This window comes from Urocitellus parryii, chromosome 7, assembly GCF_045843805.1.
Source record: "Urocitellus parryii isolate mUroPar1 chromosome 7, mUroPar1.hap1, whole genome shotgun sequence".
Classification (NCBI taxonomy): domain Eukaryota; kingdom Metazoa; phylum Chordata; class Mammalia; order Rodentia; family Sciuridae; genus Urocitellus; species Urocitellus parryii.
The window spans coordinates 134,108,760-134,126,967 of NC_135537.1; the positions used below are offsets into that span (position 1 = coordinate 134,108,760).

At 54.9% G+C, this 18,208-nt stretch overlaps 1 protein-coding gene across 1 annotated transcript in view; it reads right to left on the bottom strand.

The window, feature by feature from the left end:
* Spns2 (SPNS lysolipid transporter 2, sphingosine-1-phosphate) overlaps positions 1 to 15,746 on the bottom strand; it is a 36,536-nt gene extending 20,790 nt beyond the window's left edge. Inside the window, exons 1-2 of the mRNA XM_026393904.2 lie at positions 15,232 to 15,746; positions 1,041 to 1,106 (exon numbers count right to left, since the gene is read on the bottom strand). Coding sequence (XP_026249689.1) covers positions 1,041 to 1,106; positions 15,232 to 15,601 — 436 coding nt within the window. The 5' untranslated portion in view covers positions 15,602 to 15,746. The remainder of the gene's footprint in view (positions 1 to 1,040; positions 1,107 to 15,231) is intronic.
* Positions 15,747 to 18,208: the final 2,462 nt, after the last annotated feature.

The following is an 18,208-nucleotide window of genomic DNA, read 5'->3' on the forward strand; positions in this document are numbered from 1 at the left end:
TGGCACATTCCATCCCCTCCCTCCTAGGAACCTCAAGCTGGGGAAGGGGTTCACAGACTCAAATGCACATCAGGGATCTTCTCCCACACATCTGGCTAGGCCTCACAGCTAAATGGAGTCCAGAATCAAGGGTCCAGAGATAGGCATTAGGCTAGGGTCACACAGCAAGGCTGGGGCCACATCAGGACTAGACCTCCTCCCCTAGCCCTGGGATAAAGCACTAGATTGAATCTCCACCAAGGCAGCCAGGACCTGCGGAGCATGACCAGCAATAGTAAGAACCAGTGGACAGGCCAGGGAGCCAGGGCCTCAGTCCCTTGGGGTCGTGGTGGGGCAAGAACCCGGGGGGACAAGGGAGACACCGTCTCTTCACAGAGGGAGGGGCCAATAGGCTGGGATAACTGCTCAATGGCTTCCCACATAGCCCTTGCTCAGCTTATAGCGGCCTATTGGGGCTCTGCCCTACCTCTAGCAGTCCATTTTCCCTTGAGACTCCAAGGGAAAATGGGGCAGGGACTCTCAAGCCTCAGTTTCACCCAGGCCCCAGGTTCTCCGTCTCTTGCCCGGGTTTGGGAACCTTCAGGGGTTGACCAGGTGGACTCTTTCACTTTGCCATCTAAGAGGTGGTTCCCAGGGTTAATGGCAATGGAAGGAATTGGGAATTGGGGCAGGAGATGGAAATGGTCACATTGGTTCACTGGCATTGTCCAACCCACTCATCTAAGGAGGTCCCTTCATCAGCCTTGGGAAGGGACCCCAATCACTAGGTCTCAGTGAGACCCTAGGACACAAAAAGGTCACACAGGGTTTGGGCCCTTGGCCTCGGTGTGTCTGTCTCCCAAGCCCCTGGGGCAAGTGGTATGTGCTACAAGAAAAAGCAGCAAAGGCTTGGACAAGTGCCATTTGTGGGTGGCAAGGGTGAGATCTGATGAAAAGCCCGTGCTGCCTCTGGGAGTCAGGACTCAGGGAAGAAGAACCCTCGGCCAACAGGAGGAGATGCCAGCACCTGGGCAGGTCGCAAAGGCGGGAGGTGGCCTCACCTGACTGCAGCAAGCCAGCGCCTCGGTCCTTGACCCCAAAGTGCTGCTGGATGTCCAGAAGGACACCTAGAGAGGGAGACAGAGGATGTTTATCAGCAACGTGTAACACCTGGGTACCCCATCACCCCACCCCATCTAGGAGACCCCTCAGCCCAGCCCAGCCCAGCCCAGCCTCTTTTCCCACCTTCAAAGCCCAGCTAGGTGCTACCTCAGAACCACCCTGCTATGACCTCCCCGCTGCCCAGGCCTCCCTCTTGGCCCCACTGGGCCTCCCAGGTGCAGCCTGGGGATGGGGCCCCACCCCAGTGTAGGGGCCCACAGTGCAGAGAAGGGTGAGGCTGCCCTGTGGTCACTCCACCCTGGGGGCAGCCACACCTCCTATCTGCCAGCCCAAGCCTTTTGCCCACCTGTGGCCGAACCCTGGCTCAGACACAGGGACCTAAACAACAGGTAGGCACGGGCCCAGCCCTCGGGGAAACCACAAAGCCCAAAGGGCAGGGGTGACTCCAGGCGTATATACAGACATGAGCGCACACACGCTAGCTCCAGCTGCCCTCCAGATTAAAACCAGGACTCCCTGTTTGTCCAACCATAGGAGGTAGGATGCAGTCTGAAGCACGTGGTGCTCCAGGCCTGCTTTTTTGGGGAAAGGGAGTTCTTGAGACCATGCCTGCTCCCAAGTCCCAGCTACCTCCCCTGTCCTCTTAGAGCTCTGTCCGTCAAAGGGGAACCTGGAAGCCTTGAAGCCACCCACAGTTGCCCACAGACAGGCAGACAGACAGACCCAGGCTACGGGAGGCCCAGCAGAATCCTGGGCCCCGCCCCGCCCCGCCAGCTCTTAGCCACCACTCCTGAATCAGCCCCTGGCCCCACCAGCCCCAGGGGCCCCACCTCAGCTTATCTCTGAGGACAGCAGGATCTGGGGGGCCACAGGTCTCAGCCCCCTTCCTGAGAAGGGGGTGGGGGAAAAAAGAGACAGGGCCTTGCAGGGGACAGAGGCCTCTGGGGGACTCCCAGAGCTCTTGGTGAGGACAACAATGACGGCCTTATACGTGATGGTAGTTTACATTGCTGAGCATTAAGTTATTCATTTGTTAAAGCGTCATATAGCCTAATCAGGCAGGTGCTATTATCTCACTTGCCAGATGAGGAAACTGAGGAGAGGAAGTCCACTTATGGGTTCAAAGTCACACAACAGGGAAGCGGGGCAAAGCAGAACCCCCCGAGCACTGTATCGGGGTCCAGTCTGGCAGCTGGGGCTTGGGATTCAAAAGACACGGAGAGGCTTGAATATTAGGTTCCTCTCAAGACCCAGGCTGGGAAGCTGAGCAGTTTTCCAGCTGCAGGGTCAGACCCAGCTGGTGTTCTGGCAGTCTGACAGCCCAGAGAAACTGGCCTCCTCCTTGTTAATGCCCTGAGTGAATTCACCACAATTACCCTAATGAAGAGGCTGTGTGAGGCTCAGTTAATGACTTAATAACCAAAGCCTAATGGGGCAACAGTCTTGCCTTCAAGGTGGAGGCCAGGGGCCAGTCCTGGGCTGGTAGGTCCCAATGGGCCTCTGGGCCTGGGTCAGGGCACTTCAGCATCCCAGTTGGTGGCCCTGCCATCCATAGGCCCACTGCTATTCCTTTAAGGTTATTTCAGTTGCCTCCTCTTCTAAGTAGTCTTCCCTGATTTCTCCCCTTTCCTCATCCTAAATGAGTTACAGTGTCCCATCTATGTCCCCAGCCCCATCTATGTCCATCCTAGCTTTGGTACTGCTCTTTAGGACAAGTTAGGATTCTATAGGGAAGACACACAGGGACCCAGTGTGGCCAAAAGCTAAGAGACAATATTTATTGCTTTTTGCTAACTTCAGGGCACAGTGAGGCTCTAAGGATGGCATTTCTATCCTTGGCATGCATGCTGGTATTTGTAATTATCATTTCCATTCTGCATATGAAGAAACCAAGGCTCTAAGACCCAAAACTCTCTGTCATGCAGCACATTAGTTTTTGGAGGTCTGAAAATATAGATAAAAAACAAACAAACTCCATTTCCTCCCACTACACACTCATAACAAACTGCTTCTCTGACCAAACTGTGGGGGGTGGGGGTCCCCACACATCAAATAGGCAATTAACTCTGCAGCAGACACCAGCTGGGTATTCTCTAATTCCACTCGTTTCTGACACTATCTACCCAAGACAGCATCAGATCCCCAAAGCAGAGGACTCAGCCCCAAGACCACCCCCCCCCCACTTTAGATGCCCACCACAGCCCCAGGCTGTTTTACCTGTATAAATTGGGGTTCCCACGATCCTCTCCTTGGGTTTGATCAATTTGCTATAGCAACTAACAGAACTCATTTGCTTGGTTTATTATTATTATTTAAATATTTTTAGTATAGATGGGACATATTTATTTTTATGTGGTGCTGAGGATCAAATCCAATGCCTCACCCATGCTAGGCAAGCGCTCTACCCCTGAGCCACAATCCCAGCCCCTCGCCTGATTTATTATAAAGGACATCACAAAGCACACAGATGAAGGGATGCTGGAGAACATGGAGCTTCCACGTCCTCTCCAGGCTCACCCGCCTGCAGGAACTTCGGCACTTCCAAATCTGGGGCTTTGGGGTTTTATGAAGGTTTCATTGTATAGACACATAGTCACAGCTGATTATATCTTGGCCAGGTGTGATCAGCTCAATCTTTAGCACCTCTCACCTCCCTGGAGGTTGAAGGTAAAATACTGAAAGACCCAACCCTTAGCCTTCCCTGCGACCTGCCCCTATCCTAAAGCTACCCAGGGACCAGAGGGCATCAGTCATTCATTAGCATAAAGAGACTGATCATTTTGAAGATTTCCAGGATTTTAAGAGCCCTATGCCGGGAGGCAGGAAGAAGACCAAACACATTTTTCTCAATATCCACCCAGGGTCTGCTCCTGAAAACCAAAGTTTGCTCTTCTGCCACACTACCTCTTCATGCTTTGCTCTTGTCCCCAGCCCACAGCCCAGCACATAGCTGGACCTCAGGGACTCTCTGTGGGGCAGATGCACAGATGGACGGGTGGCCATGAACTGGGCACGGGACATGGTGAGTCAGCTCCAGAACACAGAACAGGGACTGTCACAGTTTTGGTAGATGAAAGGATGGGTGGAGTTGGGAGTTGGTAGGAGAGTAAAAACATCCCCAAGGCCCAGGACTGTGGGTCTCTATCCACAGCTCAAAGGAAGGACGTGGGTTGGAGGCAACCAGAGCTCACAGTTCCACAGCCAAAGCATTCTTGCTTCCTCCCTGCAGCACAGCAACTGGACCCTTCCCCATCCATTGATTTCAAGGCCCAGCATTTGCCTCTGCCTCCAGGAAGCCTTCCCTGACTTCTTCCCCCACACAGTTCTTAGTAAGGGGAAGAAATATTTCTCCACATCCAGGTAGGCATCCAAGGCCCCTGGGAGCTCCTGGGCAGTCTAGAACCCTGGACATAGGAAACCCTGGATCCCTACCACCACCCATTTTACCATCAGGAGGGAGCATAGCCTTGAACTCCACCTGAACTCCAAGAAGAGGGCCAGAGAGCAGGACCTTTGCAGGCTGTGAGGCCCATGGCCAGGCTCTGTCTGGATGAGGCCATGGCCACAGGAGGGCAAGATCCTGCTGGCTGCTGGCACGGGAAGCGTGTGTCACAGCAGCTCGGCCGTCGTCTCACATTTTCCTCCAGGGCCCCAGCCTGGCTGGGCCCACACACCCCCGCCCTTCTTGACCACAGCCTTATTTTTAGCCTCTTTCCTGGAGGCTGAGGTTTGGTGGGTCACAGGACGGGCCTCACGCCCAGGAACAGCTTCCCACAGCTCAGGCCAAGCCAAGACCCCAGCCCCACCATCTTGGGGACATGCAAGGTGGGGCTCCCACCCCAGAGGCAGCCCCCAGCCAGCCCAGCCCACAAGGCCAGCCTCTCCAGGCAGCCACCCCTAATCCACATCCTGAAAGGCTCTCTGGCCCCAGGGTCCCCATCCCTCCAGGACACATTCTGGAACCACAGAAGGCCCCCGAGTTTTCTCATCCACTCACACCAGTCTTGCCCATCCTGGCTCCCTCCCCCGAGGCGGGGGTCTCTGTTATCTGAGGCCCACTCTCTCCAGTCCTGCAGAGATCCCACCCCATCAGCCCCTGACTTGGGCCTGGGTTTTCATCCTCCCCTTGATTTTTGTCTCCCACACAGCAGCCCAGACACCTGCTCACATCTCGCTCACCCCACCTATGAGGACAACCTTGATCTGTCACCTTCGGCCAATACTCCTCCTCCCTCTTCCTACAGAGTGGAAGTTGTTGTTGTTGAACCAGGGATTGAACCCAGGGGTGCTTACCCACTGAGCCACATCCCCAGCCCTTTTTAAAATATTTATATTTAGAGACAAGGTCTCAGTGAGTTGCTTAGGGCCTCACTAAGTTGCTGAGGCTGGCTTTGAACTTGTGATCCTCCTGCCTCAGCCTCTCACACCACGTGTGCCACCATGTCCAGCTCAATGGAAGCTCTTGAAAGAGTTCTCTCCCCCAATTCCGTGTCCTCACCTGCATTACTGCCCTGAGGCCAGCCGCCTCTGTGCTCATCTCCACAGACTCTCATGCCTCCATTTCTCAGCCTCCTGGACTCTCATTCCACAGCTCTCCAGCTGGTCCCCTTCTCTGAGCGGCACCAGTGCAGCACCCAAGCCGAGTACCTGGCAGTCAGCTGTTACCTTCTCCCTGCCTCCCTGAGCCCCAGGAATAGGCCCCAGCAAGCCGTCTCTTCTTCACCAGCCAGCCTCCTCCCCAGCCTCCTCGCCTCCAGCCTCTGCTGACCCAGCCACATCCCTCGTGCAGTTAGATCTCATCAGCACTAAGCAATCGCCAACTAAGTTGTAGGCCCTGAGCTGGGGTTCTGGAGCCCTCAAGGCCATCTCTGAACTCAAGGAGCTAATGCTGTGGCCTTGTGGGTGTCATCTCTTGCCACGCCTCAAGTCACCCAGGACTTTCTCAAGATCTACTGCCAGGCCCCTGGTTCAGCAATGCTAACAGGGCACATATTTATGTGAACTGAGTGCTTCCTGTGTGGCAGACACAGTCTGAAGAGCATTAGCTCATTAAGTGTGACTGCCCAGTAATGCACAGTGGCTCCCCAATCGCTGTCTGAATAAAGTCCAGGGCAACAGAGCCCTGGAGGCCCCCAGGATCTGGCCCTAACCCAGCCAGAGCAGCCACTATCTGGGCCTCCATTTCTTCCTGGGTAAATAAAGAGGTTAGGAACTTCAGCGGTGCCCAGGCCTGCCCGAGAATCCCAATCCCCCTTAGAGAGGGTGCTTGTTAGAATATAGCCTCCTGGGCCCCACCTAGGTCTGCAGAATCGCCCAGAAGGGAGGCCCCTGTGACTTGCCCATCACAGTCTGCAGCTCCAAAACCCAACTACCTGCGTCCTCTTCCTGCCCCATCCATTTCTGCCTCATCCTCCAGGGCCCAGATCCAAGGTCATGCCTACCAGGGTGCCCCCTCCCTCCTCTGAGGCTCTTGATAAAGTGGACCCTAAAGGGGCACCCCAGAGCTCGATGGCCTCTGGCCCTGATTCACCCAGAGGGCTAGTTCCAGATACTCATGGAGAGCACCCATCACAGCTGGGTGGCCCCAAAAGAGTAGAGTCCAGCTCTAGCCAGGTCCAACCTGCTGACATGACGGAGTCCTTGAAAGGCCAAGGGGTAAGAGAGCACTGACCTTGGGAGCACTAGCTCAGACAACCTTGGATATCGGGTGCAGAAAGCAAGATCCTGAGGTCTCTTCCTGTCCACTCAGCAGGAACAGGCCCCTGGGTGCTCAACCTTGTTCCCCCACATTCCCCAAGCACTGTCTTTATCACCACCCAGTCCCTCCTCCTGAACCTCTCTCAGAGCAGCAGGCAGCTGAGCTGAACTGTCAAGAGCATAGGCTTCAGAACAAGACCATCTGGGTTTTACACCCCGATTTTTCCACTTTCCCTGCTGTGTGACCTTAGTCAGTTAAACTACTTAACCTCTCTGACCCAGTTTGCTCCTCTGTAATATGACTTGGTTTCAAGACTGTTTTCCACAGGGTTGTTTTGAGGTTCCCGTCGTTTAATCCACCTAAAGTTTTTACAACAGTGGCCGGCACATGGTAGGTACTCAATAAACGTCACAAACGTTATCAGTCATCATTAACTAATGGCACAGGAACAGCCCCAGTCAAGAATGTGGAACCCTCCCCTCGGTTTTCTGTTCTCCAAAATGGGAGCAGGCACTTAGAAAGACGGACCCTAGGGACCTGAAGGGATGGACTGCTGCCATCGGTCAATCCCTCTCAGAGGGACCCTGTCCTCCTGTGGAGGCCTCAGCGCTGGCTCAGTTTTGCCCCCACTCCAGCTCTCAGCCACAGCTCCCACCCCTGGTAATTACAGGGGCCTAAGAGCCGGGCTCTGCTGACCTTGCTTGGGATGGCGAAGGCCGGGAAACCACAGCCTGGCCCCTCCGGCAACCCCACAGCCAGGGGCCCGCCAGGCAGTCCCTGAGCCAGGGACCCCAGCTCCCAAGCACACACACTCACACCTGCCCTGTGATCTGCCTCCTGTCTCCAGCGACAAGCCGAGTGACCCCTTCTCTGAGCTTCTGGTTGCCCTGCTGTGTCCATTCCTGCATCTCAACTGAGTTTGCTTTAAATGGGCCAACCCTCCCCCCCCCCCAAGCCACTCTACAAACCTGTCATTCATGTCTCTGTAGGCACCATGAAGATGAGGCCCTCCAGAGCTTTTGGCCCCTTGGAAGAACACCCCATCCCCACCCAAAAGCCCTGCCTGCAGACCCCACCAGCCCCAGAGAGGCACCATCCCCGGAACCCAAGAGCCCCCCCCCCTCCTCCCAGCCACTTCTCTCTGCCTAGAGTGGGCGGGGCCCACAGCCCGGCCTCTGGTCTGTGGTTCTAGCCTATCATTTGGGGCCAGCTTTCCTGGAACCAGACTCTGCCTTAGCAATTTGGGGGCTCTGCATAGCCACTCCTTCCCAGCTCAGCCTCCCAGCCCTGTCCTGGCCCAGGGACTCCCCAGATCACCGGGAGTCTGGAACAAGGTGGCCATAGCCTTATTATGACCCTCAGGGGATGTAACTGGTACGTTCACCGACCCAGGATAAAGCCAGGGCACAGGGACAGAAAGGGTAGGGGGGAGATAAAGGCCCCTCAGAGTGGCGCAGGTCAGGCCCTCACACCCTAAACCTGCTCTGGTGTGTGGCTTCAGTGGCGGAGGAGAGCAGAGACCCCGGCTCCCACTTCTCGGGTGGAAAACTGAGATTCAAGTGAATGGACAGAGCCTGAAGGATCAGGCACGAGCTGTCCTCCAAGCTCCTAGACCTGGCTGTGTTGCCACCCTCAGCTAGAAACTTCTAGAAAAAAGGCAGCACCTGGCCCCCGCACTCAACACCCATGCCAGTTCCCCTCAAATGAGGGCTAGTAATGGTTTTGTGCCCAAGTAACCACCACTGCCCAGGCACAGCCCTCCACAGTTTTCAAAGCCTAAGCATGCTCCTGGCCCCAGGGACCCCAGCCAGCACGCCATGCTCAACAGTGAATGGCCACAGAGACCTGACAGAACTAGGTGCAGGGAGACCCTAGCAAGGTCTCCAGGTGGGGAGAAGACTGAGGAGGAAGCAGGTCAGGGCCCTGTCCTCCAGCTCCAAACTCTAGCTCATGGATTAACTCTACCTATTTCTTGATCTAATTTCCATTCTTCTGCCCTCAGACACTGGTTCTCCAGGATTCCATTCACCCACCTCTCAGCCACCTGGAGAGGACCAGGCCCAGAGCAGACCAGTGCTGTCCTTCACAAGGCCTCGCTGGGTGACCCAGGCCCAGCCCTGTGCCCTCAATGCCTTATCTGCAGAGGAGACAGGGCAAAGACGCCACTGTGCCCTCCTAGATGTCTGGAAGTCACTCTTCCCAACATGGGGGTGGGGTTGACCCATTGTCAAGACTGAGGACAGGGCAGACAAGGACTGCCTTGGACGACTTCCTCTCGTTTCCTTCCTGGAGACATGAGGCCCGAGGCTCATTGTGTGCCCTGGGCTGGACAAAAGGGCAGCACCAGTCACTGGCAGAGAAGCCCTGGCCTCAGCAGCAGTGGCCTGGCCCTTAACCTATCCAAGCCAACAAATGTCCTTTCCACCCACCCTGCGGTCAGACAGGACTGGGTCAACCCAAGTCTACCACCCAAGCCTGGGCCAGCCTCACATGCATGCTGGGGTCACAGATAGATGGCCCCTCAAGGCTGGAGGGAGATGGTGACCTTACATGGGGACAGGAGCTGTGATGGAAGCAGAACAAGATGCAGCCAAAAACCAAGAGTTAGAGGCTGGGGGTGTGGCTCAGTGGCAGAGCACTTGCCTAGCATGTGAGAGACCCTAGGCTCCATCCCCAGCACCACCAAAAAAGAAAGAAAGAAAGAAAGAAAGAAAGAAAGAAAGAAAGAAAGAAAGAAAGAAAGAAAGAAAGAAAGAAAACAAGAACAAACAAACAAACAAACAAATAAAACCCAGTGTTAAGTGCCTAGTTCCATCCAGAGAATTGGAGAAGCCCTCCTGGAAGGGGCGCAGAACACTACCAGGACCCCCCAGGGCAAATGGAGGCTGGCAGCTCCTGGGGAACAGACCTGATTATCCTGGGGGAGAGAGATGCAAGCACAGCCAGCAAAGCAGACAAAAGTTCCGGATACCAAATACCCCATGAGGACCTGACCACAGCAAGAGAGGGACAAAATCTCTATTCAGGGGCTGGGGATATGGCTCAAGTGGTAGCGCACTCGCCTGGCATGCGTGAGGCACTGGGTTCAATCCTCAGCACCACATAAAGATAAAATAAAGATACTGTGTCCACCTAAAACTGAAAAATAAATATTAAAAAAAAATCTCTATTCAGGGATCGGGGGCGGGGGGGGTCAGGATCTCCCTTGAGTCACACAGCAAAACCAGCAGCAGCAAGAAGCTCAGCCCCAGAGACACTCAGGGCCCAAGAGGGAGCCCAACCCCAGAATCCTGGGGCTCTGGAAGTGTTATTTGCCTCCCCTTTTTCTTCTTTTTTTGGTGTTACTGGAAAATTGAACCCAGGAATACTCTTCCACTGAACTGCACCCCACCCCAAAGTCCTTTTTAATTTTTATTTTGAGACAGAGTCTTGCCAAGTTGCCTAGAACTGGCCTTAAACTTGTGATCCTCCTGCCTCAGCCTCCCGAGTTGCTGGGATCATAGGCGCGAGCCACCATGCAGCTTGCCTCCCTTATTCTTATCTGTCTCTCAAGATTTCAGTCCCCCACACCCAAGCAGAAACAAAAGCCACTTCTTTTTGTGGAAGGGTCTAGGGAAGGGATGAGGAGCTCTGTCCCTGGGCAGCTCTGTCTAGGGCAGCCTCACTCCCAGGACAGGCTGTGAACTGCATGCAGTCAGTAGCCTTCCTGCCCCAATCACAAAATGGGAAACGGAGGCTTAGGCCAGGGATGTGTCTGGCGCGGGGTCCCAGGCTAGGTGAGCCTCATGGCATTGCCTCCGACAGGTCAGCAGCACAGTAGGGGTGCTGGCAGAAGCAGCAGGAAGTGCCTGGAGAGAGAAGCAGCCTTGAGGGAAAGGGCAGCTGGTGATCAGTCACTGTGGCCTCACCTGAGCACGTCCTCTGCCAGAAAGGTGATCAAGATGCTCCACCCCTCGGCCCTTAGCTGGGACTTCCCCACTGTACAGACATGGCAATGACCAGGACAGGGCCACTCAAAGGAGCAGGGCGGGGACTGTGTTTATCCTTAAGGTGATGACTACCTATCTCGTGGATAACCACACAGTCACTAGGCTCTAGGACTGGCTTGGTACCTATGTGAAAGACCCTAGGCCTCAGTTTCCCCATCCGTCAGCTCCTGATAGACTCTATTGGACATAGGGAAGAAAGCCACTAGGAGAATGAGCCCCAACCTGACAGCTCCTCCCCGTCTGTATTCATCGAGGCCACTCAGGGGAAGCCCCCTGAGCCCCAGCTCCTGGCTGGGTCCCTGGGCTCATCTCTCCTTCTGGGTTTGTGTTAGTGAGTGGTTGCCATGGAGACTGGTCTCAGCTTCTTTGGCAGAAAAGGACTCCCCCAGGGCAGGGCTCTGCCTCTTATCACCAGCCCCCACTCCGCCCAACTCCAATGCCCAGTGTGTGGTGGGCTGGATCAAAGGGAAAGAAAATAGGTCTTGAGAAGGGAACAGGTGCCTCAGAAAAGTTGGGAAAGAATCTCAATTCTCCAATAGTCATTCACCAACCATAATTAGGGCCTGGACCAGCTCCCTCTTGCTGGGCCTGGTTCCAGGAGCAAAATGCTACCACCTACACCCTCAGTTCTGCTTCCATTTTACAGATGGCAGAATGGGATCCCGGGGGCAGAGGCCGCTCTGGCATCAGGAAGCAGAGCTGGGAAGGGAGCGGCTGCTTACGACCCTCTCCTGAGGGGCTTCCTCCTTCCTCTGACCTGGCAGCCATGGGGGGCTCAGAATACACAGTGGGTGGCTGCTGGGTTGGCAGAGCGGAGGGAGCCACGTGCCCTAAGGGAACTCAAACTGCCTGAACTAAATGGAACCCAAATTCACCTGTCCAGGAGGGCTCTTTCCCTGGCCAGCAGAATCTCTGAGCTTCCAGATCAGAAGCAGGGGACATGCCCTACCTCCACCCAAGGTTCCTGGAGCTAGAGGGCCTGCTGCATTGGGGCATGATATGTGACCCTGGGAAAGTTCCTTTGTTCTAGGCATCAGTCCCCATCTGCACAAGGAGGTAGAGGGAAGGATTTAGATGAGATTTCTAGACTACCTCAATTTCATCCAACCAAAGCAATGCTCAAGAAGAAAAGGGAATGGGTGCCTGGGCCTCCTCACCTGGGTCTGAGGCCGGCTGCCCTCAGGGGGTTCTCATGGGGAGGTGGAAAGACCATAATTAACAGGATCGCTGGGTGGCGCTGGGAATGCTAGGGCAGAGGCAGAAGCCACTGGGTTCCCAGGATAGAGCCCAGCCCTGGTGCAAAGGGAGGAGCTAGCAAAGGTGTCTGAAAGGGACTATCACAGAGAAATGGGAAGGACATTCTAGCTGGGGACACAGCTTGAGCCTCTGCATGAAAGAGAAGGCAGCTGACATTTGTAAAGCCTTCAGAGCTATCTGGCCTAGTCCCAGGTGCTTTGGATACATTCTCATTCATTCCACACAGCCCAGGAGGTTGAGATGATCCCACAGAAGGCTCAGGTGATGGCTGCAAGGTCACGCAGCTGGCCAAGCTGAAGAGCGTGGACTCTAGACCAGTTATTGTCCACGCTGGTGACCCCCAGCCAGCTGGTGACTGTCCACTGTGACACTGACATGTGCTGAGAAGGTAAATTATGCACTGGATTTCAAAGACAGTATGAAAAAATGCAAAATATCCCAGTAATCATTTGATATTAATACACATTGAAATATGTTGGATACATTAAGTAAAATATATTATTATTTAATTGTATCTTATTTCTTTTATAATCTGGTTACCAGAAAATTTGAAACTAATGTGGCTTGCATTATATTCCTCTTGGACAGAGTTGGTCTATACCATAAAATAAAGAAATGCACAGGATAAATATAAAGGAGAGTGGGAATTCCTTCCTTCTTTGATGGGGCCCAGTTGTGAGGTTCTCAGAGTCCAAGTGGGCAAATATCAAAGGTGACTGAACAGCAGAGTACCTGCATCCTGCCTCTGTCCCAGGAGCCAACAGGTAGACACAGGCCCTGGCACAAGGAACATAAAGCCATAGTAATTTTACCATAGAGACGGTTAATGTTCCTAAAAAACTGAACTTGGGGGCAGTGGGAGGGAAGTGTCACATAAAGAGAGAGGTAGCCAGGCTTATCCGGAGAGGAAATCAGCACATGTTATGTGCTGGGGGCGGGGTGGTGCATGAGCCCCAGCCCTGGGCCTCCACAGGGCAGGATGCACAGCCCAAGCTGGGTGTTTGCCCAGGGCTTTCCGGGCCTTCCTCCCCACTGCCCCACACCCCTCTTAGTCACCTATTCCCATCCCCCTGACCAATTCACCAGAAATTAGCTATCTTGTTCCCCCATTCTGACAGTCTAACCCATGTAGAGGTAGGAGCAGATAAGCACCAGAACTCCTGATCCCACCCTCTCCCCCTGGCAGAGTCAGTTCCCTCAAGAATGTCAGAGGGGGTGGTCTAGAGCCAGAAAAAAAAAAAATGAGTCGGAAAGTGTTACAGTCTCTCCTCAGCTGGGAGAGAGTGGGGAGACCTCCAGACAGACTTACTATTAGATCTAACACCACCTTTGTTGTCCACCTTTGGGGCCATCTTGGATGAGGGCCTGTCCAAGGGCCTTGATTCCCCCATCAAGGTGTACAGAAGGTATACAGAAGCCTACTTTGCACCAATTACAAGTCCCTGATATTCTCTGACTTTTCCCCACAGGGTGGCAGCTAAGCTCCTAGGCAGAATGGCACAAGTATGACAGGGTCGGTACACTGGGGTGTTTTTGTTTGTTTTGGTACTGGGGATTGAACCCAGGAGCACTTTTTAATTTTTTATTTTGAGGCAGGGACTTGCTAAGTTACTGAGGTTCTCACTAGGTTGCTGAGGTTGGCCTTAAACTTGCAATCCTCCTCTCCTGCCTCAGCCTCCCGAGTCCCTGGAATGATTTACAGGCATGCGTCACCACACCCAGAATTTGGGGAGTACTCAATACTGCTCCTGTTCACCAGATCAAGGTAAGAGTCTCTTGGAGATAGCTCAACCCATTGGAGTACTGATACCACTAGAACCTACTTCCAACTCTCCCCAGTGGAGGGACAGAGAGCCCAAAGGGTTTTGCAAGCATGAATTGGGAGAAAGGGAAGCTTCTGCTCTCCCATTAGAGTTTTTCCCTTACACTTGATACAACTCCATTCAACAGACAAGAAACTAAGGCCCAGAGAGAGGAACACCCAGGTGGCATGTATTTAATAATTCACTTGCCAATCATCCCTAAATTTTCTTTAGAGTCTATCCTAAACCTCCCCTTTGTTCTGTGGTGGCAGGTTCTGGACTAGCATGTCAAATATCCAGAACTGCTCTCCTCCTGCAGGGAGCCTCCACCTATGCCACCCTGGCCAGATTCCTTTCCTCTCAGCACTATATCATTCCCAGTCGGAGGCCCATCCATCTAGAGCAAGTCCCTACTTCTTGACCCCTGAGAAGTCAGGGAGAGGAGCCAGCAGAAGGGAATCCCAGAACCGTCTCCATCCCAAGAGGGGTCAATCAACTCACAAATAGGGAGACAGACCTAAACATAAACTGAGACTGGCCCAAGGTCACACACAAAGCACATTTGGGACAAATATGGGATTAGAATCCAGTTGTTCTATCCATCTCAATCCCATCTTTATCGCTGATTCCCAGAGGTGTTCACAGAGGATGAGGCCTCCCCTCTTTCGCCCCAGAGGCCGGTGCTGTGCCCCAGGCCCCAAGCGCCATAGAGCAGGGGGAGGCGTCTTCAGGCCTGTAGCCAGGGCCAGCTGCAAACCGCATCCAGGGTCCCCAGGCGCCGCGGACCCGCCCCGCCCCTCCCTCGGCTCCCCGCAGGCCGGAGCCTTTGTCAGCCACGCGCTCACAAGCTCACACACACATCCGCGCCGCCACGAGCGCACACACTTAGTCTCCCTGGCGCACACCCGCAAGGGGCGCACACACTCGCCGCACGCACTCTGGGTGGTGGAAGCGGCCGAGGAAGGAAAGAACTGACGGGCCCTGGATACACAGACGGCCTGGGCTAGGGGAAGACGAAGAGAGGCCCGGGAACCTGCGGCTGTGGCGGGAGGGGACGCAGAGGAAAGAACGCAGAGACGCAGAGGAGACTCGGAGAAGAGGAAAACGGAAGGGCCGTCAAGGGCTGGCGAGGACGCGCCGGCTGATTTAGGGATGGAGACTTGTCCAATCCCTGTCCCCTGGTTGTGTGTGGGGGTTTCAGATTAAACCCGTGGAGCACTGGGGCATCACTTGCTCAGTTGTGCCTGAGCATACAGTCCTTGGGGGACTCCACGTAGGGCTTGGATATAGGGAACCTGGGACCAAAAAGCTCCCTAGGGTACTTCGTTGGGGCGGGGGCTGGGGGGAATTCCTGGTCCTCGGGTTGGGTGGGGCACTTGCTCACCTGCCACGGTGTACCTGTCCAGGTAGTTAAGCACGTTGCCCAAGCTGAGGATGGCGGCAGCTGCCCCCCGCCCGCGGCCCAGGGTGGCTGGTTTGGGCTGCTGTGCGCCGGGGCCCTTGGCAGCGGCTGCGCAGCCCGGGGTGCCGGCGATGCTGGGGGGTCCGGACGGGGCCCGCCTCACGCTGCCGGACAGCGTCTGCACCTCATCGTCGGGGGCCACGACTCCAGCGCTCCCGGCGCCCCGCGCCCCGCAACAACCGCTACCGCCGGCCCCTCGCTGCGCCCCCCGGCGCCGGCGCCGCCGCTCCGCGTCCGCCTCCTCCTCCTCCGCGCCGCCCGCCGCCGCCGAGGCGCATTCCAGGCACATCATGCCGGCCGGGATCGGGGCGGCGGGGGGCGCGGGGGCCGCGGGGCCCAGCTTGGGCCCTCTCAGTGCGTGCGTGCGCTGCGGAGCCGCCGCTGCACCATCCCGGCTGGGCCCCGTCGGCTTCTGAGCTCGGGCTCCGGCCCCGGCTGCGGCGCTGCCACTGTTCAGCCCGACGCGCCGCCGTCGCCGCGGCGGCTCTGACAGCTGCGGTCCGGACCCGCCCACCAGTTCCACGCCCAATCAGCTCCTTGCTCGGTCCACAACCCCGCCCCGCACGTGCTGCCCCGAGGGGCGGCGGGGGGGCCTGGCCGCAGAGCCCCACCCACCTGACGGGGGCGCTGTCACGCTAGAACCGTGCGGCCGCTGAAGCCTGCTAAGAGCTGGAAGGGTTTTGCGGGGAGCTACCCAGCTGGAATTGGGGTGCTGGAAACAGGAATCCCTAGCACCTACTCAGTAATCTCCTGGCAGAGACTGGGAGAGGACCGAGGGCTTAAGCCTAGGATATTTGGACAACCTGGAGAGAAGGATCTCAGATGGTCAAAACAGAGACACCTGTTGGAAAGCCTGTGGCTCTAATGGCTGCTCAAGCTCCATGATTCAGTCAGCTCAGGGAGGGCTAAGTGATTGGTCGGGGCACAGCTCAGGACCCAGACCTCCACCAGAAAGGCTGTGCTGCCTGCCTCCCCAGGGAAATACAGCTCCAGCCCCAAAACTACCCGGAGCCCACTCGTGTGTGTGCACCCAGATCCTACACAGATGCACACAGAGTGGCATTCCCAGGTAGGGAGACCCAGGGTTCCGATTAGGGTCCAACAGAAACCAGGACACTGAGGAAGAGCCTCCTTTCCAGACAATGTGATACAAGCTTATAATCTCAGATACTGATGAGGCAGGAAGATTGCAAGTTCAAGGCCAGTTAGGGCAATTTAGAGAGACCCTTTCTTTCTTTTTTTTTTTTTTTTTGGCGGGGGGGGGGGCGCTTCGCAGGATGGAACTCAGGGGCACACGACCACTGATCCACATCCCCAGCCCTATTTTGTATTTTATTTAGAGACAAGGTTTTTTTTTTTTGTTTTTTTTTAATTTATTTATTTATTTCAGTTTTCGGCGGACACAACATCTTTGTTTGTATGTGGTGCTGAGGATCGAACCCGGGCCGCACACATTCCAGGCGAGCGCGCTACCGCTTGAGCCACATCCCCAGCCCACAGAGACAAGGTTTTACTGAGTTGCTTAGCACTCACTTTTGCTGAGGCTGGCTTTGAACTCACAATCCTCCTGCCTCAGCTTCCCAAGCTGCTCGGATTAGTGGTGTGTTCCACCCTGCCTGGCCTAGTGAGACCCTTTAAAAAAAATTGTTTGGGAATGTAGTTCAGTGATAAGGCACCCTTGGGTTCAATCCCCAGTACTGCACACACACACACACACACACACACACACACACACACACAAAAGGATAGAGGCCTGTTCTCCTGAAGGTATCACCTCCCCAGGCTTCAGACTTCCAACTGTGCACTGGGATGGTACAAAACAATTAAGGGAAGTCAGGAAACTGGGGTCCTAGCCCAGTGGTGTGTGGCATGATCCTGGACAGGGCCCCTACCTCTCTCTGGGTCTCAATTTCTCTGTTGGGGGTTAGGTAAGAGGAGGGGAGTCAGAGGGTCTGAAAGTGAGGGGTCATTGCTCTCTCCCAGGGAGGGATGGTCCTGTCTCCTCTGGATAATGGCCAAGTAACCCCTGTGTTCAGAGCCACGATCACTGCCCTGACACATTTTAGGATGTGCTGTGATTTCCTTTTTCTCCCCCATTATCTCTTTGGGATTTTGATTGAAATTAGAATCCTGTACAAAGTGCCGAAGACACAATGTTAGAACTGGACAGACCCTCAGAAACCAGATTTTTTTCCCCATTTTACAGCCAGGTCCCAGGGCATGGAAATGACCTCTGCATGAACATGCAGCTAGTGGCAGGGTTGGAGCTAACCCAGGGCTCTGCTATCCTGTAGAGTTGAGAGCTTATATCCTACTGCAGGCTGCTCTGGACCCCATGGCTACAAGCAGGTGCAGTTATTGAAGTGTCAGCCACAGTGAGTCATGGCATAGCCAAAGGGTAATGCAGCATGAGACACCCCACACATACACTGTCTCTGGTGAGCAGAGTTAATCCCCAAGCTGGTGTTTCTTGGCGCCTTCGAGGTGTATTTTAAATTCTGCGAAGTGACTAAAAATATGCTTCAGTGTGTTGGGTATGAATGACTGTGACAGGAGGGTTAGGAAAACAGATTTCATTCTGAATGTTGTCCGCTGCCTCTTGCCAGCTTGCTGAACTCGGGCCTGCAAAAGTCAGATGAGGGAAGTTCCACTGGGTGGCCTGTGATGACAAGTGATTAACAGGCAAGGACAGACCTAGGAGCTCCATGGGGAGAGATCTGGGCCCAGCCAGTGATCCTCAGAATGATGTGATGGTGCCAGCTTCAGGAGTGTCTGGCCGTGGGACCTGCCCAGCTGAGGAGCAGTGAAGAAGCCACAGCCCTGGCACCGAGCCGCACCTCCCGTTCCCATTCCCTCTAACTGCCCATCCTTTCCCCACAGCCCTGTCCAGGAGAACAGG